The sequence below is a fragment of the Polypterus senegalus genome, chromosome 18 (assembly GCF_016835505.1).
Source record: "Polypterus senegalus isolate Bchr_013 chromosome 18, ASM1683550v1, whole genome shotgun sequence".
NCBI classification, from domain to species: domain Eukaryota; kingdom Metazoa; phylum Chordata; class Cladistia; order Polypteriformes; family Polypteridae; genus Polypterus; species Polypterus senegalus.
The window spans coordinates 36,405,059-36,432,464 of record NC_053171.1 but is presented as its reverse complement, the minus strand read 5'-3'; the positions used below and the strand labels follow the sequence as shown (position 1 = coordinate 36,432,464).

Sequence of the window (27,406 nt, the reverse complement as noted above, 5' to 3'; positions counted from 1 at the left end):
CTCCGAGGGGTGGATAGAGACCCAGTAAAACACGATCTGCATATATAAGATCTAACTTGGATCAGACTTTAAAAGGTCACTGATTTTTGTTGTCATTCTCATATTTCTGCCGCTGTTATTTTTCCAAAAAATACACGAGTCCAAATATTTTACTAGATTTGAGTTCGCCACCCCCACTACTTCCTCAGTTGGTACGTGCTGCACTGTACTCCCGGCTGTTTGTGTGTCACTTATTTAGACTGAGCAGAAATGCTGAAAGGCAACCAGTGATCTGGCTACGTTGAATTGCTGTGCTTTCTGAATGCTACTTCGACGTTATCCGAGGGGAAATCTCTGTGCTGGAGTGTTCTTTCCCACAAACCCGGAGTGAATTGTGAGCTGCGTAGTTTTTGTTCAGCGCCCCCCCATCACTCCATGTTTTCAAGCAGTCAGGAGGAGCATTGCGCCCCCACTAAAGAGCCGCTCAAATACGGGGAAATCGTCGTTTTGGGGTAAGTCAGGACGCCTCGGCAGGATGTTCGCATTGGAGCTGAAATGCTGTGCTCGCGCAGTTGCAAAAAAAAAAAAAGACTTGAACTGCAGTGTTTACATCGAGTTTACGTACTCCACTTTAGACACTTGGCTGCTTTTTTGGGTGCAAGACACACTTGCGGTTGTGCCAACTTTATTTCACGCGTCACGGCAGGGCGACGTTCCGGGCGATCGAGAATACATTATTTTGATTGTTGCGCGTATTATGGTGTTCTTTACTTTTGACTTGGGTGAGGGATTCCGCCTCCCTGCGCAACTGTACAAAGTTAAACCTCTTTGAAACACCCTAAACTGCATCTGAATCATAAAATTACGCATTCGTTTGCTACTTAAAAACCAAGATGAACATCTAAACCTCCACTGGCATTTTTAAACCATGTGCCCGAGATCATGAGAGTATTTTAGCAAATATTTCCGACTAATGTTATGTAAGCAAGGGGATCCAGCTGCCAGGTTTTAAGAAACCTGGGATATGTGATTAGATTCCCTACGCCAAAAAATCAGGGGGGGGTGCCAGTTTCGGACAGTACTTTGTTTCAAGTCCGTAGAAGTAGAAGCCGCGCATTAACAGTAGGTTTGGGGAAAGAATTATATAGCCTGAGCGGATTGGAGGACGGGAAAGCAAAAGTCCAGCTAAGCATGGCTTATATAAGGCGATTCGCGCACATTGACATTTCAGAGCAATTAATTTGCTTTCCTGGATGGAGGCTGATTGCTGGGGTTGGGGTGCCATGCGCGCTCATTTCCTTGCCTTTGAAGTCTCTTTTGTGTGAAAGCAGGTTGCGCGGCCCGGCATCTGTGTCCCAATTCCGGTTCTGTTAAGGCTTCCTCGCGGTTCAGTAGCTGTTTTGCATTTCTTTCCTGTTTAGATTCGAGAGTCAGTGTAAGTGGTTGTTCAGTGGTGATCTTCTGCGGTTTTATCGAAATGAAGATCGAGGGACGTTCCAAAGATTCTGTGTGGTCTCGGATTGAGCACGTGCTCTTATTTTTGTGGTGTTGCTGTGGTCCGGATGCAGGCTGCTCCTTTATGTCCCGTTTTTTGATCAAATATCTCGTGAAGAACTGATTGGGGTTTCGGATTTCTTTGTTGCACACAATGATCATTATTTTTAAGATATTATATATAAGTAGTGAATCACAGTTCTTGTAACAGGACTCGACTTGAGGTGGTGTGCTTTCTTTTTTCATGAACTGGCAGCACTTTTTGTGCAGTCCTCGATCGCAGGTTGGCCATTGGAATGTTTCCAATTTAAGTGATCCTCCACCCAGAAAATATCTCCGAGAGTGAATGCACGCCGTTCCTATATGAAGCAAGGCGACCCTTACTACCCCCACCCCGCCCCCATTCCCCACCTCGCCAAAACGTGCCTGCTTCCTGTGTTTCAGTGATTATGAGTTGTTATTCAGAATGTGTGGAATCTCACCCACATCAAGTGACCAGGGTGGTTATGCATTTTTTTCGTCCTCTTAATGGTATAGCGTCTCCCATTCTGTCTCCAGTTGTCATGGAACCCCTGTGTTCTGTAACTCGATTTGCCGTCGATACCTCCGCCGTTTTTCAGAGGTATTGGCCCCGTTAAGTCGCAGTCGTGTAGTTTCAATTTGTTACGGCTGTCTGTGAAGGGGACTGTGATAGCAAGTGTTAATGGAAGGTTTTTGGGAATCTGTGTGTGTGTTTGATGGAGGGGAGATTGAGAGAAAAGTTTATGTTCCTTTTCCAAAATACTGGCACTGTACCATTTTAAAATTTGGGGTTATACGGTTTACTGTGCAACCCAACCTGCAGTAGAAAGTTATCCGTTCTGGATACGTTGTAACTTAAATTTTTATTTTACCATTTACAAAGCACTTTAAAGTGTACTGCATTATATAATTAAATACATTTTAGTTGTTCAAAAGACTGATCTGCAGAGGTTTTTTAATATGTGTAGCTTCTTAACAATTCCACTTGGTGTGTAGTTGTAAGCGTCACTCAAAATGTGCGCAGCAGTTCCAATGTGTGTTAGTCAAAAGTGTGGAGACCAGCAACAGAACAAGAAATCCATCCATCCATCCATTATCCAACCCGCTATATCCTAACTACAGGGTCACAGGGTCTGCTGGAGCCAATCCCAGCCAACACAGGGCACAAGGCAGGAACAAACCCCAGGCAGGGCGCCAGCCCACCGCAGAGAACAAGGAATTGTTCTTCAAAATAAAAATGCTTTAAAATAACAATACTGTTGGGTCTCAATGAAAAACCCCATCATTCAGAGCTAAGCCATCTTTGGGGCATTGAACTCAGCAGAGTGGAACAGACAGGAGCTGGCCAGTGCCCTGCCCTGAAAAGGCAAATGAAAGGCCATTTTCCGTATGTACTGTATGTTTGTGGTTCACTCGGTTGTGCTTTTGCTTTGCCTTTTGTTTAAAGCGTGCTGTTCATGGGAGTCATGCAGACTGGTCTGGGTATTCTGGGTATTTGGGGTTTGTATGTGGTCATAGTGGTTAGTGTTGCTCTGGAGCTTGGGTTCAAGACGTGGCCCTGGTCACAGCTTATGTCTAACCTGCACATGCTGTCCATGTTTGTGTGAGACTTTGTGTGGCTGCATTGCCACCCTGCACACCTTTGGATGTGTACATGAGAGGTAAACTGGTGACCCCAAACTTGACCAAAATGAATAATTGTGGGTATGTGTGTGAATGTGCCCAGCACTGGAATAGGCCACAGCTCCCTCACTGCTATGCGAAGTCGTGGGTATGGATGACTATTCTTGCATGTTGTGTTAGTTGTAAACATTTCCTCTGTGATAAACATCATGTTGTTGTCAGTAGTTCATTTGAAGTGAACGCCTGAATTTGTAGATAAGACCTCTTCATTCATTTTTTCAGTAATTATTTTATTGTAATTTTTGCCCCTAGGAAACTCGTTCTGCTTTCACTTTTAAGATCCTTCGTGTTGTTGGCTTTCTGCCGTGATGCTTCTGTTCCCCCAATCCCACTCTCTCTGCTTTTGAGCCCTCTTGCTTCCTGTGAGTTGTGCATATGTCACCCTGTCATTGTTTTATGGTCTGGACTTGGCTTTAATTAATATTATTATTATTGTACATTTTGCTGATGCCCTTTCTCAAAGCAGGCTAGAAGATCAGGCTATGTTACAATCATTTAAATAGCACTAGGGTGTTGTACCATGTTAGCCATTATGAATGTAGAGAAAAGCCAAACAAAATGACACCTTTTATTGGCCAACTAAAAAGATTACAATATGCAAGCTTTCGAGGCAACTCGGGCCCCTTCTTCAGGCAAAATGGAAATCTGTTTTGTTTGTAAATCTGCTATAGAGCAGTGAGGTGACTTAACCTTAATCCTTATAGTTTCAGTCCAGTGCCTTAGAATTCTAATCACCAGCACAGCATAAACCTGAATGGCAGCACCCTCACCGTTTTGGCTGATACCCCTTTGTTCCACTGTTGATGGTTAGGACAGTTGCTGTTTTGGCAAAGCAGGTGAAGTTTAAATTGTGCTCAGTGTTGTGTTCTTGCATATGCCCTTCTGGGATGGCATTTTGCATACCATGGGAGCCAAGCACTTCATTAGTTGTGATTTCGATAAGCTGTAACTCTGTGCCTGTCAGTCTGGGGCACTCAAACAGATTAATGAATTCCCTGTATGGTGCTGCGTTAGTGTTTACATGATGGCGCAAGGATGGTTTCCTTTTAGTGTTTAGTGACAGGGACCAAAGACTCGCAGCCTCTGATTGGCCTTTTCTCGTGCCCCCTGTCAAATCTTTTGTGCTGGGACAGCCGTGCCAGCTGGTAGATGTGGCGCAGGCCTCCCCACTGTTCCTCATTGCTCATTGATGTCTAAAATGCAGAATGATGTGCTCAGCCAAAAAAAGCCTGTTCAGAGTGGTGTGCCCTTTCAAACCAAAGATGGCACTCTTCTTGTAATTCCAAAAACACTTGGGGATCGTAGTTCTTGCTGGAAGGTTTGGGGCCCTACTGGGACTACATTTCTTTTATACATATTTTTCCTCTTCCAAAGATTTTTGGTTACAGTCCCAAATGGTGTATGAATTGTTCAGTGGAATAAGTATAAATTATTAATCTGGAAAAGAGCAAGCTACATATAGAAAATAAATGTGCAGCAGGAGAAAGGAGCCCTCACAATGGACTGTTCCCTGTTAGGGGCCGTGAGGATCCAGTGATGAAGGCCCCCAAGCTTAAACACAGGCAGAAGAATTCATTTTCAGGCCTCCTCCAAAGTTTTCCCGGTTTGTTGTATTGATTAACATCACCATTCTGTGATCAGGGGCAGTGGGTGCAGCTCATTTGGAGCCCCTTCTTGGCCACTGGCAGTGCTTTCGACAATCTCCTTCACCTGCATCACTCAGCAGGGTTAGAACATGGAGAGCCAGGGCAGCAGGCCGTGTGGCGCAGTGGTCAAGGCTTTGGACTCCAGACCCTGAGGCTGCGGGTTCAAATCCCACCTCTGACATGGTGTGACCCTGAGCAAGTCACACGACCTTCCTGTGCTCCACCTGGAGAAATTAAAAAAGAAATGTAACCAGTTGTATCATACATGTTGTAAGTCACTTTGGATAAAGATGTCAGCCTAAAATATAAACTTGTATGCGTTTTATTTTTCCCCACTCAGAGTGTATGTCTGAATGACATTAGTCAGCACAGAAAGCTAATTCATCCAGTATTGCATATTTTCAGTGTATTTTGACTCTTTCTTTGAGATAAAATATGAAATCTGAAGCCATTTTCATGTGATTTGAAAGAATTGTGTCAAGTAATTGCAAAATTCATAGCAAAAAAAAATATGTATATACGGGGGGTCCTCGGGTTACAACGTCTTGACATACAACGTTTCGAGTTTACAACACTCACTACCATAAAAACTTTAAAAAATTGAGATGTGAGAAGGAATAAAGGTAAGGATTTTTTTTTTTTCACTCATTTTTTCGGTTCCTACAGTACAGTATATTTATGTCCTTTTCCTTTTTCTGTGGCTTAGTTGTGTTTTTATGTTCTAGATTATGATTTTGCAAATTTCTTAGGATAGGGTGTGTTTCGACTTACACCAAAATTCGGGTTACATCACTGTTGTAGGAACGGAACTGTGTTGTAACCCGAGGACCCCCTGGCCTGTGCTATGTGCCGCTCGACTTGTGAAGAGGGGGGCTGAACGTACCCCAAGGAGACGCGGTCGCTCCTCCGACACCCCCTCTTAAACGGTGATACAATGGGAAACAAATCCAGTTTGTTTTTTTACCTCCTCTTTGCTTGATCAGCTGCTGGATTGCTGCTGCTGCCGTGCCGCGTGATCTGCATGTCGCGCAGCGAGCTTTTGTCGTATCACGTATGTCCATATATTCAATCTGTTTTCACTGTTCTGTTATTTCACTGAGTAATAATTTTCATTAGTTTGCGCTAATGTGATCTTTACTATCAGTTTTTTGAGATTTTTGTACTATTCCTGCTCTGCATGTGTGTCCCGCTAACGTTTTTGGAATCTTTTAATTCTCGCGGATACCCCTCTTCATTGGGAAGAAACGGTACTTTTTTTTCCCCGCAGGCAACACAAATTAGACCATCTAAAAATCTCCGACTTAAACTTTAAAGCCGAACGATATCTACATTCTTCTGTCATATCACCTATTTCCATATATTTGATCTCTTTTCGCTGTTACGTTATTTCACCGAGTCATAATTTCCATTTGTTTGTGCTAATGCGATCTTTGCTATAATTTTTCTGAGACTTTCAAAGTTTCGTCCTTTCAATATCTCTGACCTGCTCTGAATGTGATATCGCACGAAACGTTTTTGAATTCTTTACGACGTTCTACTTTGTCATCTACTCTACTTTGTCTTTTATTTCTGGCTCCAGGCGAGGTTAAATCTCTTGGCACAAAGATGCGTCTTGCGGGACGTGAAAGTGTCTCTCTGAGAAAATCACATCTCGTCTCCTACCAACCTTCCAAGGTTTTTTTTTTAATAATAGAGAGAAATAGTTTCCTCTGGTAGCCTCTTTTGCAGGTTGCACCATCACATGGCTCTTTAAATCAAGTGACAGACTAAAGAATGTAAATTTGGCACACATTACAGTGATCTTTGTATTAAAAATGGAAACCTCTGCTTGTGTCCTTGACCATTCATTCTCGGTCTCACTCTTTGCTGCTGTTACAGTAGTTTGTGACGTGCAGTTTTAGTTGCTGAAGAGCACCTTTGCCATTGCCCAGCCGCCAAGGGCTGCATACACTGAGTAACATCTGAAGCGACCGTGAGCCGTGCTGGAGATGCAGAGTGTCATGTCAGTTCATCTCTGGTAGCATGAATGCTGGTGGGATTCTTTATGGGTGTCAGTCGGGATGAGCTGTGAATGGCAGCTGAGTCAGTGTTGCTTGGGATTGGTGATACATTCAGTGTAGCTCGTGAAACTTAGCAGTTTAAATAAAACATTGTCAATTAAATAAAAGATTGTCAATGGTTTGTCCACAAGTGTTTCCTACTAACAGACAATCAAAGATAGCAGTTGCAATCATTTTTGTTCCATTCTGTTTTGCTGGACTGTTTGTGACGGGGTAGCTAAACACAGACTTTGAAAGAATGAATGCTTTGATGGTAATCGCCATCCATAAGACACCAGTAATTTATATCATGTGACTGGATTTTCATTCTGTAAAGTGAGGACGTCTGTAGATCCCAAAGAGAAACGGTAAAAAGGAGCTGCAGTGAGCAACAGCACTAGGGGCACGGCACTCCACAGCAGATCAAAATGTGGCTCTTGGGCTCCTAGGTGCCCTTGAGTTCAGTCGAAGTGTCCTTTGTAATTGTTCAGTCACCATGTCTATATATTCTCAAGCTGGGGTTCCCTGATTACTTTATTTTGTTAGAAACTGAATGCATAGAGAAAAGTGAGACCCTGTTTACAGTATTGTCTTACACTGTATTTTCATTGTTGCCTGCTACATTCGTAGTGATTCAGGAAGTTGTGATTCAAAGTAGAATGACATTCTTAAACCCCCTTAAATGAATAGGGGTCTGTTCAGCCTGTTCTTGGAGCAGGAAACGACCCAAGGTGGGATGTTAGGCCACTGCATGCATGCGCGCACTCTGGGTCATTTTACAATCGCCAATTAACTTAGCATATACACCCTCGGGGATTTGGGAGCAAAATCCACCCAGGTAAGTAGATACAAAACCAGGCACGGCCTAGGAAGCGATGAATGAAGCTCTGAGGCAGTGATTACAGACAACAAGTTTTTTATAAATGATACTGTACAATATATATAAAACAGTGTAGCAGTTACTGCCTGTCAGCTGTTTGTAAAATCAGTCATTACTCAGGCATCTTTACAGTACAGTCCTATGGGCTTGTTACTTTCATATTAAAATGCTGATATGCTATAGCCATATTGATGCCGGGCCCACATTTTTTTTTAAGAACAAGGAGAAGTCTAGTGAAAACAAATGCATCAGTTTTGGAAAAATGGGTCGTTTGTTGAAATGTAGTAATAACGTGCAAAACGTGTAACAAGCTGTTCAGAAGATGGCAACCATTCGAATAGCAACCTATCCATCCATTATCCAACCTGCTATATCCTAACTACAGGGTCACAGGGGTCTGCTGGCGCCAATTCCAGCCAACACAGGGCGCAAGGCAGGAAACAAACCCCAGGCAGGGCGCCAGCCCACCACATCGAACAGCAACCCCTTCCTGAAAAACACCAAAATGAGTTTCTAGACGACTGATAAGAATGAAAGTGTCAAGTTCTCCTATGCAGTCTGCCTAATGGGTTGAGTAATCGAACGTAAAGTGCTGTGCGTACACAAGCAACATAAGACAACAGTGTGCCTAGTAATATTTGAATAAAAAAATTAAATGAATAAAATTTTTAAAGGAATATTATTGCACATAGCTTTTATGTGAGCAAGATGTTAACATCATTATGAAGAAATGTTTTATTTAAAATAGGATTATGGAAAATTCCTATTTGTTATGAAAATATTGACTGGTAACATAATTCAGCGATGGTGATTGTTTATGGGCCATGCATGCACCATGCAGAACTTACTAATTTCAGTAAGCGCTTTCTGCTCTCCGCCCTCCCTCACCGTGACCTATCGTCTATGAGGGAGAAGCGAATGCCTTAGATTCTTCAAAAATTTCGATCTCGGATGTTTAGGGTCTCCTAATATTGAAAACAGATGGATGTCTGTCTGTCTGTCTGTCTGTGTGTCATTGAGGACGGTCTAGAGCTATAAAGGCCGGACAGAAAAACACCAAACTCGGAACGTAAACCTGTTATGAGATGAAGATGTGCTGATTCGTTTTTGAGCCAAATCATGCAAGAGAAAGAGGCACTCTAGAGGAACCCACAAATACTGTAATTCTGCAATTAATTATAAATTCTTCTTGTCAGTTGCTGTCGTAATTTTATAATCAGAAAGATCAACATCAGAGCGGTAAATAATTACTGAAATGTTATAGAATAGTTTGGGTAACTTGATTCCTAGGGAGTAAAGCCTATTGATGCTTGCATCTGAATTTTGTCTTTCATTAATTTCATTCATGTTTTTTCAGCTATGCCTTTTAAACTTGTCAGCTAATATGACCAGAAGGGTATGTTGTAAAAATTGTGAGAAGAAAGTTGTCTGGTAGCCCTGTTAACTGTGACTTTCAGAAATTGTGATCAAGTGCTCATTGGGATGTCGTCTTGCTATTAATACTTTATTTGCAGACTCTTGTACTTGTAATCTGTGTCATCTTCTTCGCCACTTTTTGGACAATAAAACCAGGAATAAGAGAAGGAAGGAAAACAAAAAGCACTGTGTGTGGGCCAGTTGTGTACCACAGCAGTGCTCCTTGACTTTGCAGACGTCTCCTGTGTTCCTTATGGCATGTCTGCTGCTTGCTATTTTCTTCTTTGAGGAAGAGTGATAAGAAGTAATCCCTTTCTGACAGAGCTGTTTAGCTGGCAGCTCGTGGTTTGTTCTTTTCCTGACCACTAGGCCATGAAGTTATCTGCCTACCAACACTCCCTCCATTAAGTAGTCATAGTGTTCACGTGCATCAATTAACAGGATCATCTCCAGACAGAGGAGCAGCTTCAGCGACAGACTGCTGTCACCATCCTGCTCCACTGACAGACTGAGGAGACCCCACACTATGCGACTCTTCAATTCCACCCCCTAAATGTTAACATTATACAAAGCTGTTGTCGTTTTAGCTGCATTTTTATCCCTCATTTATATTGTCTTTTATCAGTATGCTGCTGCTGGAGTATGTGAATTTCCCCTTGGGATTAATAAATCTGTCTGTCTGTCTTTCTGTACATGGAACTGTTTATTCAAGTCTTTAGAATGTACAGATGTTGCAAAGATGAACATCTCTAAATCTTTATAAACCAAAGCAACATCTTACCTTTGCTTCTTGAAGAAACAAAGTTGCACAGCTCTGTGCTCAAGTTTATTCTTTCTCTTAATGGAACAGACTGGTGGAATGAGTCTGCACAAGGGCCATCCACAAATAAACACCGTGATAATCCTGTATGATTTTAATGTTCTAAACAATAGTGGTAACAACAAGCAGTTTAACTCAAAAGTTGAAAATCTAAAACGTTTCAGTACCTCATGACTTGATCAACTTCACATCAGTTTCCATACCTCATTCCGAACAGACCTCAGAGCAAGACAAACGTCTCCTCATAAAGTAGTGGAGGGCGTCTTTATGTAACAGTTGCCTCTACTTTTAGATACGTGAATCAAACGTTCATTCGCAAAAGTTCTTTGTGCAGCTATAAATACCTGGGAGAGGAAAATGTAGACTCCCGTTTGATTTATGGGTATTGTTAATACTTTATGGAGTCCCTCATATTCTATGGTTACACCTATACCTTTCTTTCATAATTTGCTCCCTGCTAACCGTGGTGTGCTCTCCAAAAGCAGCTGATGGAAATGAAACTGGGGACATCTGGCTGTTGCCGTTACTGTCGGGCCCGTTTTCATTCACAAAACTTTTCTAAGATAAACCTGTACTTTCATATTTTTATTTATGCCATGTTTGTATATTTCAATAGTCAAGTAGTCAAGTGCCAATTACTGAAATTAGGAGTTTTAATTTTGCCGTACAACTTTTATGCATTCAGTTTTACTTGCACAAAAATGATCAGGCATATAATTTAAAAGTATCCTCTAACTGAGTGTACACTTAAACAAATTAAATACTTTGGAAATAAAACTAACTTAAAAAATATCAGCTTCCAAAGTTAATACAGGTAAAATTCCGTTAAAACGAGTATCTTTACAACGAAATTTTCATTACAACGAAGTATTTTGATGGTCCCGACAGTTTCCCCATATGACAGGAGTCTATAGAAATCTCTTTAGTACAAAATACATTCAGCAGATACTTTCATTACAATGAAGTACCCAAAAGAACTTGAAATACCTGAATGAATCGTCCACAGAGCAGTTAGTTCTGTGGTCACAGCTCAGTTGTACACAACAATCCGCAAACAGAAACACTGTCATTTTTTCTTTCTTTGAACCTTCCTCGTACTGTTTTTTTTCTTTTTCGATGGTTTTCAGTGATACCTTTTGCTTATTGCTCATCAACATTTGAAAAACATCCATTGGAATTTAACTCATTGTCACCCTCCTATAGAAACGGCACACACGAAATAACAGTTCATATTAGGGAAAAAAAAACTTTACATTTTTGCAGCTCTCGATTGCGGCAAAAAGAAAAAAGATGTTGTCAGTGAACTTTCTTCAAAGGCCCAGTGAAACGAGAAGAAAAATCTCGGGTTGCAAACATATATGAACTGCTGCATTTGAAGACACCAAAAAAAGCAGTTTTTATGTGGTTCAGTGATGCTCGTTCAAGAAAGATTCCTATTAATGCGGCACTCATTCAAGAAAATGTGAGGTTTCTAAACTCCCAAATGGACAATATGCGGAACAGCGTCCCAAAGTGGGATCACCATGTCTGTGGAAGACTGTTTATCTGTTGCCGGAGAAACAGCAGGCTCAGAGCTCTGATGCGGCTCGGCACTGAAGCAAACAGAAAAGATCTTGATGGGTGATGCAAGGAACATTGTAAATGCAGGTAACAGGATTACTTGGCCACTAACCTGGTCACAACCCTGTCTGACTGCAGTGTCTGTGTATAGGAGAGTGGCAGATCACGCTACACTAAATAACGGTGCTGTTCCTGTTTCAAGCTGAATAAAGCTGGTTTTGCTAAAGTACTGAGACTCAGTCTCGTGTTTTGGGGTGTAAGACAGGGACTTATAGCGTGACCCCAATCTTTATGATTCACTTCTGTGGCGTCTCACTGCACCGTTGTGAGTCTGCTGTTGTCCTGCCCCGGTAACGGACAAACAGTCTTCTACAGACGCGGCAATCGCACTTCGGGACGCACTTCAGCATGATGCTCCTGTTGGGTGGGAGGGATCCAAAAAGAGTTCAGAAACCTCACAATATGAAGAAGAAGAAATGAATGATTCGGCTTCTGATTGATAACTGTTTTGCCCACAACAGGCTTCCGCATTTTGATAATGTTCGCATTGAATTCCTCCCACCCAATTGCACAGCAGTGCTTCAGCCATTGGATTTGGTCATCATTTGCACCCTGAAAGTGTATTATCGCAAAGAGATGCTAAGAAACATTCTCATCAGCGTAACTTGTAGACAGGAGGAGATGAAAATGAACGTGAAAGAAGCTATTGAAATGATTGCAAACGCCTGGATGCAAGTTAAAGAAAACACTATAGCAACAAATACAGAATTTCATTACAATGAAATATTTTTTAGGTCCCTGGCAGTTCGTTGTAATGGAATTTTACCTGTATGTTATTTACAATTGCTGTACAAAATGGCACAAACTATTGTGTAAAGTTAAATGTTATGTGCCACTGTTTAGAATTGTTATCCCAGATGGAGAGCCTGGTGGACCGGGATGAAGGCCTTAATATCTCCTCTCATGGTATCTTAATGTCCTCTGTAGCACCCTAACCCTACACCTAACCTAACGGCCTCTACCTGTCATTGAGTTTCTTCACACTCACTTATACTTGCGTGAATGTTTTTTAAGCTTTGTACTTTGTCAGCGCACCTTTAAGTTTCTTCAAAGATGTCATTGCTGTATTTTTTTGCAATATGAAATAAACGCTTTGCTAGTAAACATCAAGATGATTATTTATGGCAGCATACAGTGACAGACGTACCAGTAGCGATAAGTGAAATGTCCCATGAGAGCCAGTAAAATGGTGATCTTTATAGTCGATGTCAGACAATACATTTATCCCATGATACAACTCGTATTGCAATTCCAGCTGAACAGTACATTTTGCATATCTCTATCCGATGATATGAAATTACTTATCATTAGACATTCATAAATCAAAACACAACAAAACAAATACAAATCAGTGCACAAAAATAATCTTAAACATTAACATAATATTTCTACTGTAGCGAAATAAGACATGTTGCACGCTGATTAATATTTGCGCTTAAGATTCCACTGTATTCTGTACACGTGACGATGAATTTACTGCAGTGAAGAACTTTCCAGATTTAAATGTTTGTTTTTTTTTCTGAATTACCATCAAGCATTGCTCCAGCAGTGGCCTTTATTTCTGACTTGAGTGCCTTGCTGACTCAGTAGTTGGGTGTCCTGCCTGACTAGATCTTTGAAGAACGTGCAGTGTTGTTCAGATGAAGCTGAGGCCTCTCCAATGTGACACTGTCCTCTGCACTTGATACGCTCACTGAGTACAGACGTGGCATCGGCAACTTGGCCGCTTTCTCTGTCCACCATGCTGAACTTGTGCTGTCGAGGGCAATGCAAGGTCCACTGCACTGTGCAGGTGATTCCTCTTTGCTGTTCTTGACCCCTGTAAAGGTGTATCAAAGTCTCAAACTCAAACATCGGTGGCTTGTGAGAACTGCAGTTTGCTTCTTCCAGCAGCATTTGAGTATATCATGAGAATTTTTGCAGCACAGTGATGTTTGTGCTTTGACAGTTCCAGTGGAGTCTGATTTGAAAGTAAGACTGTAGAAGCAGCAGTGCTTTTATGGAATGATGGTGTGATTTGCTGAATTAAGTGTGTGAGTAAACCACTTAACCTGCTGTCGCAGCTCGTGTTCACATACAGTAACGTTGTGTGCCAACAACTTCTCCTTCACCTCGTTGCACAGACGGTAGATCCCGGTTGTGTCCAAGTGCTGTCAGTTTATCGTGTCATACCTCAGTTGTAGTTTGTCAGTGTTTTAAATCCCCTGCTTTTGTTGAAAGATGTTCAAGTTTGCCTTTGAACTCCATTTCAGTCCCCTAGTATTGTCATTCAATATGTGTTACAAGGCCATATTTTGTATTTGCAGTATTGGGCATCTACAAATTCAATGCAGTGTGACGTTTTGTCTCCTGCCTGCTATGCAGCACTAACGGTGGGCTTGACTGCCACTGCTGAGGAGCAGTAGATGGCATTTCTCATCATGCCATTTTGGAGTGCTGGGGATTGAGAATCTCTATAGACGTGAAGGTGGGATTGAGAGAGGTGGCCACCAAATGAAATAAAAGCATCACCATCCACCACAGGTAACCTCACTGGGCCTTAGAAGACTTTTATTGCTATAAGCCCTGTCCTCTGCTGTATTTTAGCAGCTCATTCATTCGCCCCAAAACCTTCAGCATTCTTTCATTTACAGACTCCACCAGACCCCTGACATTTTGCCTAGAAGTTAGCAGCAGGTCCTTTACGTCCTGTGAGTTGCGAGGTGGGACCTCCATGGATTGGACTTGTTTTTCTTGGACATCCCACAAGTGCTTAGTCTGATTGACATCTGGGGAAATGTGGAGGCCAAAGCAACACCGTGAACATTCTGCCATCTTTCTCAAAACATTCCTGAACAATTTTTGCAGTGCAGCAGAGTGCATTATCTTGCTGAACGAGGCCATTGCCATCAGGGAATCTCGCGTACTTGGTTTGCACATACTTTAAGGTAGGGAGGTAAGATGTGTCAAAATAACATCCACATGAATGTCAGGTTCCAGGGTCTCCCACCAGAACATTTCCCAGAGCATCACAGTGCCTGTGCTGGCTCAACTTCTTCCCATAGTCCATCCTGCTGCTATCTCTTCCCCAGGTAAACGACACACATACACCTGGCTGTCCATATGATCTCCAGAAAACCACAATGCATTGCTTCATGGTCCAGTGTTGACTCTCACATGTCCACTGTTGGCACTTTGGGTGGTAGGGAGCACGGGCACTCTGACTAGTCTGTGCCTACACAGCCCCATCTGCAGCAAGATCTGTCCTGGCCAAAATCAAGTTTCTCAGTAATTTGTTCCACAGTGGCTCTTCTGTGGGATTGGACCAGACCCACTAGCCTTTGCTCTCCTCATGCAACAATGGCCCTTGGGTGCTCACGACTCTGTCGCCGGTTCACTGGTTGTCCAACCTTGGACCGCTTTTGGTAGGTACTAACCAATGCATAGTGGGAACACCCCATAAGACCTGCTGTTCTGGTGATGCTCTGATGCAGTTTTCAAGCCATTTCAATTTGGTCCTTGTCAAAGTCACTCATTTTTCCTGCTTTTAAGAACCGACTGTTCACTTGCTGCCTGACATATCCGCTTCCTTGTCAGGTGCCATTGTAATGAGATAATTGATGGCATTCACTTCACCTGTTGGTGGTTGATGTAGGGTACGGTCCAAACAGGAGTGTGCCTCCCAGATGAGAGCTGGGACTGTGCAAGTGCTAAACAATCTGAGATATAGCAGCTTGACATCTCTTTATCAAACAATAGTTCAGTGTATCATCAGTTTGAAATAAGCAGCATGATGTGACTCAGCAGCGTATACTAGCGGTTCACAGAAAGTCTGCATTACGTTCAGTGCCCTAGAAGAATACTTTAATGCGTTTGTGTGCTGTGAAGTCTCTGAAATAGTGCACTGTGAGCAAGGAATACAACTCTGACAACCATTACTGAGACTTTAGGCTGCTTCAAGAATGTCGACACTTGTATGTAGCATAAACAGTTTCAATGACGTAGTGTATGTGTAGCTAGGTAGTATCTTCTTCTTTAAAGTCTACCAGTTAACACTAAGATCAGGGCCATCGCAACAGAATTACAGGCCCCCAAGCAAAGCAGTGCACTGGTAACCCTAACCTCGCAGCCACTCGGCAAGTCACAACATACATAGATTAGCCCAACGTGCCCATGTGTTAAGATGGCCCTAACGAAAAGTACTCTTCTAAATTATGGCGTGCATCGAATCCATGACCAAACTGTTAAACAATTGCAGACATCTCTGCTAATATCCCCTGTCCAGTTGCCATTGTGTTGGACGTTTGGTGCAGGATGTGATCTTAATTTGTTTCTGTGTATACAGTGTGCCCTGTCTAAAACTTGGTTACACATACAGTAGTCACATGTACCAACATCACTAAACCAATACTAGAACAGGGTGCCAGGCCATCATTTTATTTTTTTCACTTTTAACCAGACATCTCTTCTACGTACTGCTGGCTCCTCACACTTTAATCATCCGTCCTGTTTCTGTACTCCACTACCTACAGGTAGTTACAAGGTGTGGTTACTACTGAAATCTTGGTAAGCACCACTTCAGAATCTTTGGAGCCATTTGAGTAATTATTGTTCCTGCCTGCTGCGGTGGGCTGGCACCCTGCCTTGCGCCCTTTGTTAGCAGGGATTGGCTCAAGCAGACCCCCGTGACCCTGTAGTTAGGATATAGCTGGTTGGATAATAGATGGATGTTCCTGCCTGCATCTCCTAGAGGGCTTTGTTTCCCCATCACTTCAGGTCAAGAGTCTGGGTGTCATCCTCGACAGTACTCTTATCTTTCCAATCTCACATTAATAACACACCCCGGTCTGCTTACTTCCACCTACGTAATATTAAATCACATCCGCCCCTCCCTCACTCCCCATACCGCTGCCATTCTTGTTCACAGTTTGGTTACTTCTCGTCTGGACTACTGCAATTCACTCCTCTTTGGTCTCTCAAATAAATCTCTCCATAAGCTTCAGCTAGTCCAGAATTCTGCAGCTCACATCATTACTCGAACCCCGTCTATTCACCATATCACTCCGGTCTTGCTGCAGCTTCATTGGCTCTCAATTAAGTTTCGAATTGATTTTAAAATTCTGCTGTTAACTTTAAGGCCATTCATAACCTCGTCCCTCCATATCTGTCAGACCTTCATGTTGCCATTCCCTCCCATAACCATAGATCCTTTTCCGCCATCCATCTGACCTTCCCTCTCGCCCGTCTAACCACCATGGAGAGCTGAGCATTCAGCCATTCTGCTCCCAAGCTCTGGAACTCGCTACCTACTGAGCTGAGAAATAGCGAATCATTCTCAGCTTTCAAATGTAAACTTAAAACCCATCTGTTTAAAATGGCTTTTTTACTGTGATTACAGTGGCTTTGTTTGGTTTTCATTTTTATATTTTCTGATGGTTTAAGTTATTTATAATGTGTTTTATTTTTATTTATCGTTTATTCGGTGTCCTTGAGTGCTTAGAAAGGTGCCTTGTATAAATAAAAAAAAATGTATTAATTGTAATTTAAAGTCACAAAAAGTGAACTTTGTTGAAATTGACAGTTGCGTAACTCTGACTTATAAATGGCTTTTTAATTATCTTCATGTGGATTGCATCTGACCTGTAAGCTGTGATCAGAAGTGTCAGGTAAGTCTGACATCTTGGTTTGTGTGATGAAGGTGTCAGGCTGTTCCTGGCGGATTTACATAAAGATGCGCTTGTTTTGCTCGCCAGTCGTCTTGGTCTCGCCACCTCCCGCCACCGCCTTCCTTCACAATGTTACACTTTTCCCCTTGTTCTTTTTCGTTTTCATTATAGATGACTCCAGTAAGATTGCAGGTTGCTGCTGTTGCCGTGAAGTGCAGTATTTATTTCAAGCTGTGCTTTGTCAGTTGGGTACTTGTGATCAGAGCTGTTACTTGTTAATTTAATCAACAAAGGTTGTTTTAATCACATCAGTTTTTATTTCAGTGATTGAATTGCTCAGCAGTTAGCAGGGGTCGCCGAATGTAATCTGGACCAGAGACTAAGTGCATCTACATGTCTGACCAGGTCCTTCTCACAAGACTCTGCGTAAAGATTTGTATTTTGTGGCTGTATGAGGTTTGTTGGATTGTTTTTTATCGGTCATCAATGCTTACCTCAGCTAGCCGGTGATCAAATTATGGGTACAGGGAATTTTGGGCATTTTATTTGGCAGAGCTTTGCCAGGTTGGTATATTATTCAATTTATATTCTAGCGTTGTGTTTAGAACCATTCGGTGATATGGACACGCAGTACATGACGCTACTCCTCAATTTGGACCCTTAGCATTCACGGCCTCCCAATGCCTACAGTGCCACAGTGAGTATAGTTGTTACTACCTGCCTCCGATCTTGCTCATTTTGTTTTAGACCTCTGACGTGAGCAGATGCTTTCTTTGTGTGCCATCTTCATTCCTTCTGTCCTTTCTCATCCGGTTTCTCAGACTTTTATTCTGCAGACCACTTCCTCACTTTGGTTTGTCCTGATTTCAGAGTCTTGTTTTTGTTGACCTGTACTTCAAGGCAGATACTTTATCTTCAAGGGGTATCTTGAGTCCTCTTGTTTAACTTTTTAATCTATTCCAGAAGTTTCTGTTTGCTTTCTGGCCTTTTATGGGTCATACAATTTGTGGACAGCAGTGCCTGAATGATATTTAAGTCTTTATGTAGAGAGGGGACTACAGAGGAATAGACACTTTAAAACGTATTCTGTTAGATAAAACTTACCGTATATACTCATGTACAGTGGTGTGAAAAACTATTTGCCCCCTTCCTGATTTCTTATTCTTTTGCATGTTTGTCACACAAAATGTTTCTGATCATCAAACACATTTAACCATTAGTCAAATATAACACAAGTAAACACAAAATGCAGTTTTTAAATGATGTTTTTTATTATTTAGGGAGAAAAAAAATCCAAACCTACATGGCCCTGTGTGAAAAAGTAATTGCCCCCTGAACCTAATAACTGGTTGGGTCACCCTTAGCAGCAATAACTGCAATCAAGCGTTTGCGATAACTTGCAATGAGTCTTTTACAGCGCTCTGGAGGAATTTTTGGCCCACTCATCTTTGCAGAATTGTTGTAATTCAGCATTATTTGAGGGTTTTCTAGCATGAACCGCCTTTTTAAGGTCATGCCATAGCATCTCAATTGGATTCAGGTCAGGACTTTGACTAGGCCACTCCAAAGTCTTCATTTTGTTTTTCTTCCGCCATTCAGAGGTGGATTTGCTGGTGTGTTTTGGGTCATTGTCCTGTTGCAGCACCCAAGATTGCTTCAGCTTGAGTTGACGAACAGATGGCCGGACATTCTCCTTCAGGATTTTTTGGTAGACAGTAGAATTCATGGTTCCATCTATCACAGCAAGCCTTCCAGGTCCTGAAGCAGCAAAACAACCCCAGACCATCACACTACCACCACCATATTTTACTGTTGGTATGATGTTCTTTTTCTGAAATGCTGTGTTCCTTTTACGCCAGATGTAACGGGACATTTGCCTTCCAAAAGTTCAACTTTTGTCTCATCAGTCCACAAGGTATTTTCCCAAAAGTCTTGGCAATCATTGAGATGTTTCTTAGCAAAATTGAGACGAGCCCTAATGTTCTTTTGCTTAACAGTGGTTTCGCCTTGGAAGTCTGCCATGCAGGCCGTTTTTGCCCAGTCTCTTTCTTATGGTGGAGTCGTGAACACTGACCTTAATTGAGGCAAGTGAGGCCTGCAGTTCTTTAGACGTTGTCCTGGGGTCTTTGTGACCTCTCGGATGAGTCGCCTCTGTGCTCTTGGGGTAATTTTGGTCGGCCGCCACTCCTGGGAAGGTTCACCACTGTTCCATGTTTTTGCCATTTGTGGATAATGGCTCTCACTGTGGTTCGCTGGAGTCCCAAAGCTTTAGAAATGGCTTTATAACCTTTACCAGACTGATAGATCTCAATTACTTCTGTTCTCATTTGTTCCTGAATTTCTTTGGGTCTTGGCATGATGTCTAGCTTTTGAGGTGCTTTTGGTCTACTTCTCTGTGTCAGGCAGCTCCTATTTAAGTGATTTCTTGATTGAAACAGGTGTGGCAGTAATCAGGCCTGGGGTGACTACGGAAATTGAACTCTGGTGTGATACACCACAGTTAGGTTATTTTTGAACAAGGGGGCAATTACTTTTTCACACAGGGCCATGTAGGTTTGGATTTTTTCTCCCTAAATAATAAAAACCATCATTTAAAAACTGCATTTTGTGTTTACTTGTGTTATATTTGACTAATGGTTAAATGTGTTTGATGATCAGAAACATTTTGTGTGACAAACATGCAAAAGAATAAGAAATCAGGAAGGGGGCAAATAGTTTTTCACACCACTGTATAAGTCGGGTCTTAAAACCCGAAAAATCGATCATAAAATCAGACCCCGACTTATATGCCCTTTGAAAAGTGCGAACCTTAATTATTATTATTATTTTTTTTTACATCTTCTTGCCTCCTCCAATCTCACACCAGTTTCTCCGACGCATCGAATTTTATTGCAGCAGCGCAGTTACCAATTTCTTTCACCACTCCAACAACTTTTAATTTAAAACCAGCTTCATATTTTCTTCCGATAATTTAAAATTCCTATTATTTATCACAATATGTCATATTTATGTATTATGGTTACCATTAATATTTAATTATGGTTATTATTCAAATGTATTTTGATGAGCAACATTTTTGTTTTCGTTGCAACAACTATTGTTTCTTACTGTGATTACAGTAAACAAAATACAGTTGGCCATTTGAAAAATATTCATTTTTAAGGTAATGGCAGCTACTTCAAGCAATTAACCTTAAGCCGTCTTAAAATACAAGTCACACAGGAAAGTGAAAGACGTCCTTGCACTTCATGTAGAAGTACATAAGTGGGTATGAGACGTACGTGTGGATTGAGCACGTCGTCTTCTATGGCGCACAGTCTTTAACAAATCGTATTAAGTTCATCACACATACTCTTACGCTGGTTCTTCAGGGTCAAGATCATGCAATATTATTATTTTTGTCTCCATGTTTTAAAAACCAAGTTCTGTGGTGACATACCAGATGGTTCTAACGAGGTAGGCACTCAGCTGGCTGAAATCCATCCTGCAGGCTACCGATGGCCGTGTCAATGAGACGAATATTACCAACATTATCGTTTTGTGATGCCAACATTGCTCTTCACTAAGTTATTTATTGTTTCTGTAGTTGCTGGGAATGTTAGCAAAAACTTTCTTTTGTAATTGTTGATATGACTTCACCACCGTGGGATGCGTAGGAAATTTGGCCTATTAAACCAAAAACCTGTATAGGAACACGGGCTCTTTATACCTTAATAAGGCATACCAATCTTCTAATTTTCACAAAAATCTAACACACTTTTGGTTTTGTACAAGAATATCTCTCACTTTCCTGTTGTTGTTTCTGGGTAGCCATGTTATTCGTAGGGGCACAGGAAGTGAATCTGCCAAGTTTGGCCCCAATGGCTCAAATGGTGTGTAAACATATAAGGAACAGACAGACAGATATTTAATTTTCAATTTTACTAAATATATTGATAGGGAAAGTGCTATCTTTGTTTCTACGGGCTTCTTTTTCTGCAAAGAAACAACTTCTGTTGAATCTGAATCCTTTTGATGCTGAATTGACGATACTGGTGGGAGTCTCACTTTGGGTGTTAACAGAAGTGTTTAATAAAATGTCCCCATTTCTCTAATGTTGTAAGCAGTCTTTTCCCTAGTGGGGTTTTCTGCCTTTCAGATTGTTGCACTGAATGGTCGGCGCCTACCTGCTCTGCTGCACGACAGGAGTTCTAACAACAACTTCACTGACTTTTACTGAATATGGCAGTTCATGAACTATCAAGATTTGTATACTTTGCAGTTGTTTCGGAAACTCCACAGTTTTTCTACAGACTCTGAAACCTACCGTATATACTCGCATTTAAGTTCTTCCGCGGATAAGCCAGGGCTTGATTTTACTGTATAATTTCCATTATTTTATAATGTCGGTCGTATAAGTCGAATGTGGAATACTCACGCTATTGGTCCAAGAGATTATGATATGCTAATGCCCACCTGAGAGAGTAACCATGGAGCACACAGCCTTTTTTTTCTATAAGGGTGTGGCAATGCGCTCCTAACCTCCTTCCCTCTCTCTCGCTCTATTGTGTCCGAATACCCAAACTATTCCAAAGCGATGCTTGCATTATTTACTGTTTTTTCTGCCTCACACCCTCATAAACCTTTATCATAAGAGCATGACTTATTTATGATGAAGCGTTAGATCAGAAGAAAATATGAAGCTGGTTTTAAATTAAATGTCGTTGAAGTAGCGAAAGAAATTGGTAACTACGCTGCCGCAACAAATTTGAATGCGTCTGAGAAACTGGTGTGAGATTGAAGGAGGCAAGAAGATGTTTAAAAAAAAAAAAAAAAAAAAAAATGTAAGTGTCATGTTTTAGAACGGGTGTATAAGTCGGGGTCTGATTTTATGATCGATTTTTCGGGTTTCAAGACTCGACTTATACGCTAGTATATACGGTAGTCATAATATCATTTCGAAGTTTCATCTGAAGACATCACTATGATTTAGTATTCTGCTCCTTGTTACTTCATTGCTAAGTTCTTAACACTAGAATTACCAGAGCCTACGAAAAAACTCGTAAATCTGTCCCACCTTAAATCGCTTCTTAAAATCATTCACAGCTCTCCACCAGCATCTTTTGTCATCTAAATGTGCTGATAAAAATCAGGCTGCAAGCAGCCGGCTATTCCATCCCCCCCACCGACTTAGAACGTGAACAAATTTCTTCCAGCTCATGCCTTGATTGATTTTCTGGGAGTGAAGTGGAGTTTTAGAGTGGAAATAATAGATCGTTATTTGGAACACACGCATTTCATGTCTGTTCCATTTCTACAGTAATTTGTGTTAACACATTGTTAAAACAGAAACGTTTTTTATATTCTACTAGTAGATGACAAAATGTAGTCATAAACTATATAATGTACTAGCAGAATACCCGCGCTTCGCAGCGGAGAAGTAGTGTGTTAAAGAAGGTACGAAAAAGAAAAGGAAAAATTTTAAAAATAATGTAACATGATTGTTAATGTAATTGTTTTGTCATTGATATGAGTGTTGTTCTCATATCTATCTCTATCTATCTATATATCTATCTATCTATCTATCTATCTATCTATCTATCTATCTATCTATCTATCTATCTATCTATCTATCTATCTATCTATCTATCTATCTATCTATCTATCTATCTATCTATCTATACTAGCAGAATACCCGCGCTTGGCAGCGGAGAAGTAGTGTGTTAAAGAAGGAAAGAGAAAGAAAAGGAAACATTTTGAAAATAACGTAACATGATTGTCAATGTAATTGTTTTGTCACTGTTATGAGTGTCGCTGTGATATATATATATAGCAAAATACCCGCCTAGCGATGTCATGTGTTAAAGAAGTTATGAAAAAGAAAAGGAAACATTTTAAAAATAATGTAACATGATTGTCAAAGTAATTGTTTTGTGTATTTGGTGGCAGCGTCACAAAGTTATTTTCGCCTAGCTGCATCAGAAAATGTACCACACGCCTGCCACGCCTCCTTTTTACTGTTTTCTCACAGCTTGGATTGCTGCTGTCATATATACACACACACACACACACATACATATATATATAATTTGTGTGTGTGTATATATGATGTAGATAGGTATGTATATATATATATGTGTATATGTAGATATGTATATAGATATGTAGATATGAAGATATGTATGTGTATTATATATATATATATATATATATATGTGTGTGTGTGTGTGTGTATGTGTGTATGTGTGTGTATAGCTTTGGTCACTGAGTGCAAGGGAAAAATAATGAAATATAGTCTATAAGTTATTAAACAGTAAAACATTAACGTTTTAAGAAGTACAGGTACATTGAGCACTACTGGAGTGGTTTGGTAAACTACATTTTAAAGACTGTGTAACACAACAGGTAAGTAACTAACAGCAGCTAAAATGTATATGGATCATCTCTCGGTAGTAGATCCCTTTTGAAAGGCACTACACGACGGCTGTGGTATAGAAATTACATTTTCTATGTGAACGCTCAAATTTGTGCCTCTGGTAATGTGCCTTACCGCATTTAAAGAAAATTAGTTTTGTGTCCTCTGCAGTGTTAAGAGAGAAAGGCTTTGGTTTGGGATAAAAGGAAAAAAGGTGTAAAGAAAGGAAAGTTGCCTTTTTCTTTTATATAGTATAGAGAGATGTGTTCGCTGACGCTATGATCGCCTTTTGGGGACAGTCGCGTGGGTCTTGTGTAGACTGGTGAGACGCCCCGCCATTAATCGGCTGTGATGGCACTGTCAGTCCTCCACTGCGCGTGTCTTCATAATCCGAGTAGGACCTCATAATCGTATATGCAAAAGAAAGTGTGAATCGCCTTAATATTATTTTGCCGTGGTGTAGAAAAGGGGTCCCGTGTTTGCACTTGTCTGGGCTATAGCGCAGGGGAGGATGAAAAATTAAAAGTGCTCACTTTGACTTAAGGCAGAAGCGCAGTCAGCGCCTCAAAGGCCGGCACAGCTATGCACGCGCTGGCTGCTCGACTTTTGCTGGGCAGGAGACCCCAGTTTTGCAGACACGCTCATGATATCAAAAGTCTCAGCCTTTGGAGGTAATTCATATATTATATATATAGCAAAATACCCGCCGCAGCGGAGAAGTAGTGTGTTAAAGAAGTAATGAAAAGAAAAGGAAACATTTTAATAATAACGTAACATGATTGACATTGTCATGAGTGTTGCTGTCATATATATGCCTGCCTAAATAAGTCACCCTCGCTTTGCTCTTACTTTATTTACCGCTCATTTAATCATGGCTAATGGCGGAAAAATTATAAAATGGAAGGAGGATGGCTTTACCAAAACAATTATTGATGGCTTAATCGATTATTCATAAAGCTTGAATTGGTGATCTGTTTTTCTGTGTTAACCTCATATTTTTCATACTTCTTCTCAAACTAAGGTGGTGCGAGGGTAAAATGAATCGGGATGCGCTGATCAATGTAATCGTGTACCAGGAAATCATGCATTGACAAAAGCTCCCTTTGCTTGTAATGCAAAGTGTGATTAAATGCATTATTTTTAACGTTATGGAGCACATGCATCGAAGCTTCTCAGCTGTGCTTGTGCTAAGAAAAGGAAAGATTTTAAAAATAACGTAACACGATTGTCAATGTAACCTTTTGTAAGTAGTGCCTGGAGGATTCAGTGTGGAGAAACTCTAGAGACAGCGTGTGTATTAACTTGTGGATTTTTCTGTGAGTATTTGGTGGCAGTCTGACGAAGTTGCTTCGAAGACGGCGTTAGCTGCAGAGCTCAGCTCAGAGCCAAATGAGATGAATGGGAGGGGAGATGATGACGTGACTCCCCCACCCGCCTTAACTGTCAATCCCCACAAACACAGTCTCGGAATTTGCATAAGCACACCCCTTCACCTACAATTTTAACTTAGTTATAAAGTGATCAAAACTCTCGCTTATATCCCGCGCCCTCTCATTAAACTTGTATCCCGCATTACCTGTGGGCATGTGAAACGCCAGCGTAGCCTGTCTATGAACTTAATTTAAAGTTTAGGTGTGCACCTTGCTTTCTTTCCGAGGTATCAGCACTCATGAATATGGTAGTATATGCCACTCGCTCGCTTCTTATTGTTTCGCTGCCTTCTCAATTATATAATGCATGTTTTCTTAAGCGCTTTTGGAGGTCTTCCTGGTTTTCTACACACTGCGCTGACAGTCAGTTCACGGATTACGGGAGGCGTGATGATGTCACACGAAACTCCGCCCCCCACGCCATTGCAGCTCAACTCCATTACAGTTAATGGAGAAAAATACCTTCCAGTTATGACCATTAGGCGTAGAATTTCGAAATGAAACCTGCCCAACTTTTGTAAGTAAGCTGTAAGGAATGAGCCTGCCAAATTTCAGCCTTCTACCTACACGGGAAGTTAGAGAATTAGTGATGAGTCAGTGAGTGAATGAGTGAGGGCTTTGCCTTTTATTAGTATAGATGAAGCCTGAAGTGTCCAAGAAATACTTTCACAGAAGGTACAAATCTAACACAACAATTACGCTTTTATTCAAAAATATAACTGCAGAAACAAACAGCCGCCTTAACATGCGACATTGACAGCCGGTTATTATGACTGCCTCCGTGGCGCAATAGAATCAGCTGCCGACTGGGAATCAAAAGGTCGTGAGTTTGATCCAGCACCACTCCGTTTTGAGAAGTAAACTGCTCTTAGTCTTACTATTTTAGTCTTCTAATCTCATGTTGACTTGTGTGTTTCTTGTTGATAATGAAGCAGTGCAGTAGAAAAAAAATGTTGTAAAGAACTGAAAAAAGAATGACGTTCACAATCAGTGGGGCTGATTACCAGCGCAGAGAATAGTCATGAAGCGGAGTGGGTGATTCTACCATTGCAAGTGTAGCTTCTGTGCTTATGGATGTCGAGTTGCAAATTAGGGCTGTCAGACTGAATGTCAGTCACAATTCAAGTGTATTTGAAGGAACAAATGGACGTTGGAATGTAAAAGAAAGAGAGTTTTATTACTTCATGTTAATTTTGGCATTCTGTTACTCCAGACATGCTTGGTAGTGTTGTACAGAATTTGTTTTTCTATGATCCCCAGTTTTCATCCTTTTGAATGGTCATCTTGTATTGTTATTAGTTAAATGGACTGCTTGTGTTTCTCAAACACACTCCTTCACAATGCACTTTTTTCCACTCACCGCTCTGCTTCTTGGTCTGTAGTTGTATGACAGAATATATTTGTACAAACCTCTCCACCACCTGAAATGTATCATTCTGCCCCGATCCCATTTTATTTCATTCTTGAACCTAAGATCACTAACTTATTTCAGTTTTATCATATACCTGTTAACATCAATTATAAAAAAACAAAAGCATGTTTCATTAGTGACAGCAGGAAATAATTGGCATATTTTAGGCTTTACTATTACTACAGTATTACAAGAGCTTTAAAATCACCATTTTCAAGAGAACTTTCAGTGTCAGCAATGTTACGTCAGCCAATACGCAGCTTCGCATGGTCTGTGTATTAGTTAGCTGCCAGCTTGACACACTCTACTCTTACTGATATGCTAAATAATTGAACAATGGAATAAAAAGGCATTCATACAAGGTCTTATTTATATAACATTCATAAAAGGCATTCCTGCAAAACAACATCCACTTTTTTGATTGAGTCACATATTCTAGCTTAATAATTAAGTAGTAAGTAAGAACATTTTTGTTTGCTTTACAATGTAAGTTAAATTCCTGAATTGGGGTGAGAGTTGTGAGAAGGCCTTACTTCATTATTAGTGCATTTTAATGCATTATGGCCTAGTGTTAGATCAACATCTCAAAACAGCTTGCCGTGACTTCTTTATAGAAGGCACATTATATTTAACTAGCTGTGTAAAAAGCCCGGGGTCCTAGAAACTAAATGTAACTGAAATGTAGAGATGTCAGGTCATTGAAAAGAACTACTCTGGGCATCTCTCTCCTAGGAGGATTTTGTTTGTGCTCGCATCGCTTGTGCATTAGCAGCTAAATGACTTTGTCTTTCTTCTGAGATTTCGTTTTACTGACGTGCTCACATCACTTGTGCATTAGCGGCGGGAGGAAAACTAAAAGGGATACCATTTTGCTGATGTTAACAAGTTAAGCGACTTTGTCTTTCTTCTGAGGTTTCGTTTTGCTGAT

The 27,406-nt window shown here is 41.0% G+C and overlaps 1 protein-coding gene across 2 annotated transcripts in view; it reads left to right on the top strand.

Moving 5' to 3' along the window:
* The first annotated feature begins 203 nt into the window (after window positions 1-203).
* The window catches only part of peli2 (pellino E3 ubiquitin protein ligase family member 2), a 56,213-nt gene continuing 29,010 nt past the window's right edge, over window positions 204-27,406 (top strand). For both annotated transcript variants that reach the window (XM_039741069.1, XM_039741068.1), the window contains exon 1: window positions 204-491. In XM_039741069.1, the coding sequence (XP_039597003.1) occupies window positions 415-491 (77 nt within the window). In that variant the 5' untranslated portion in view covers window positions 204-414. The remainder of the gene's footprint in view (window positions 492-27,406) is intronic.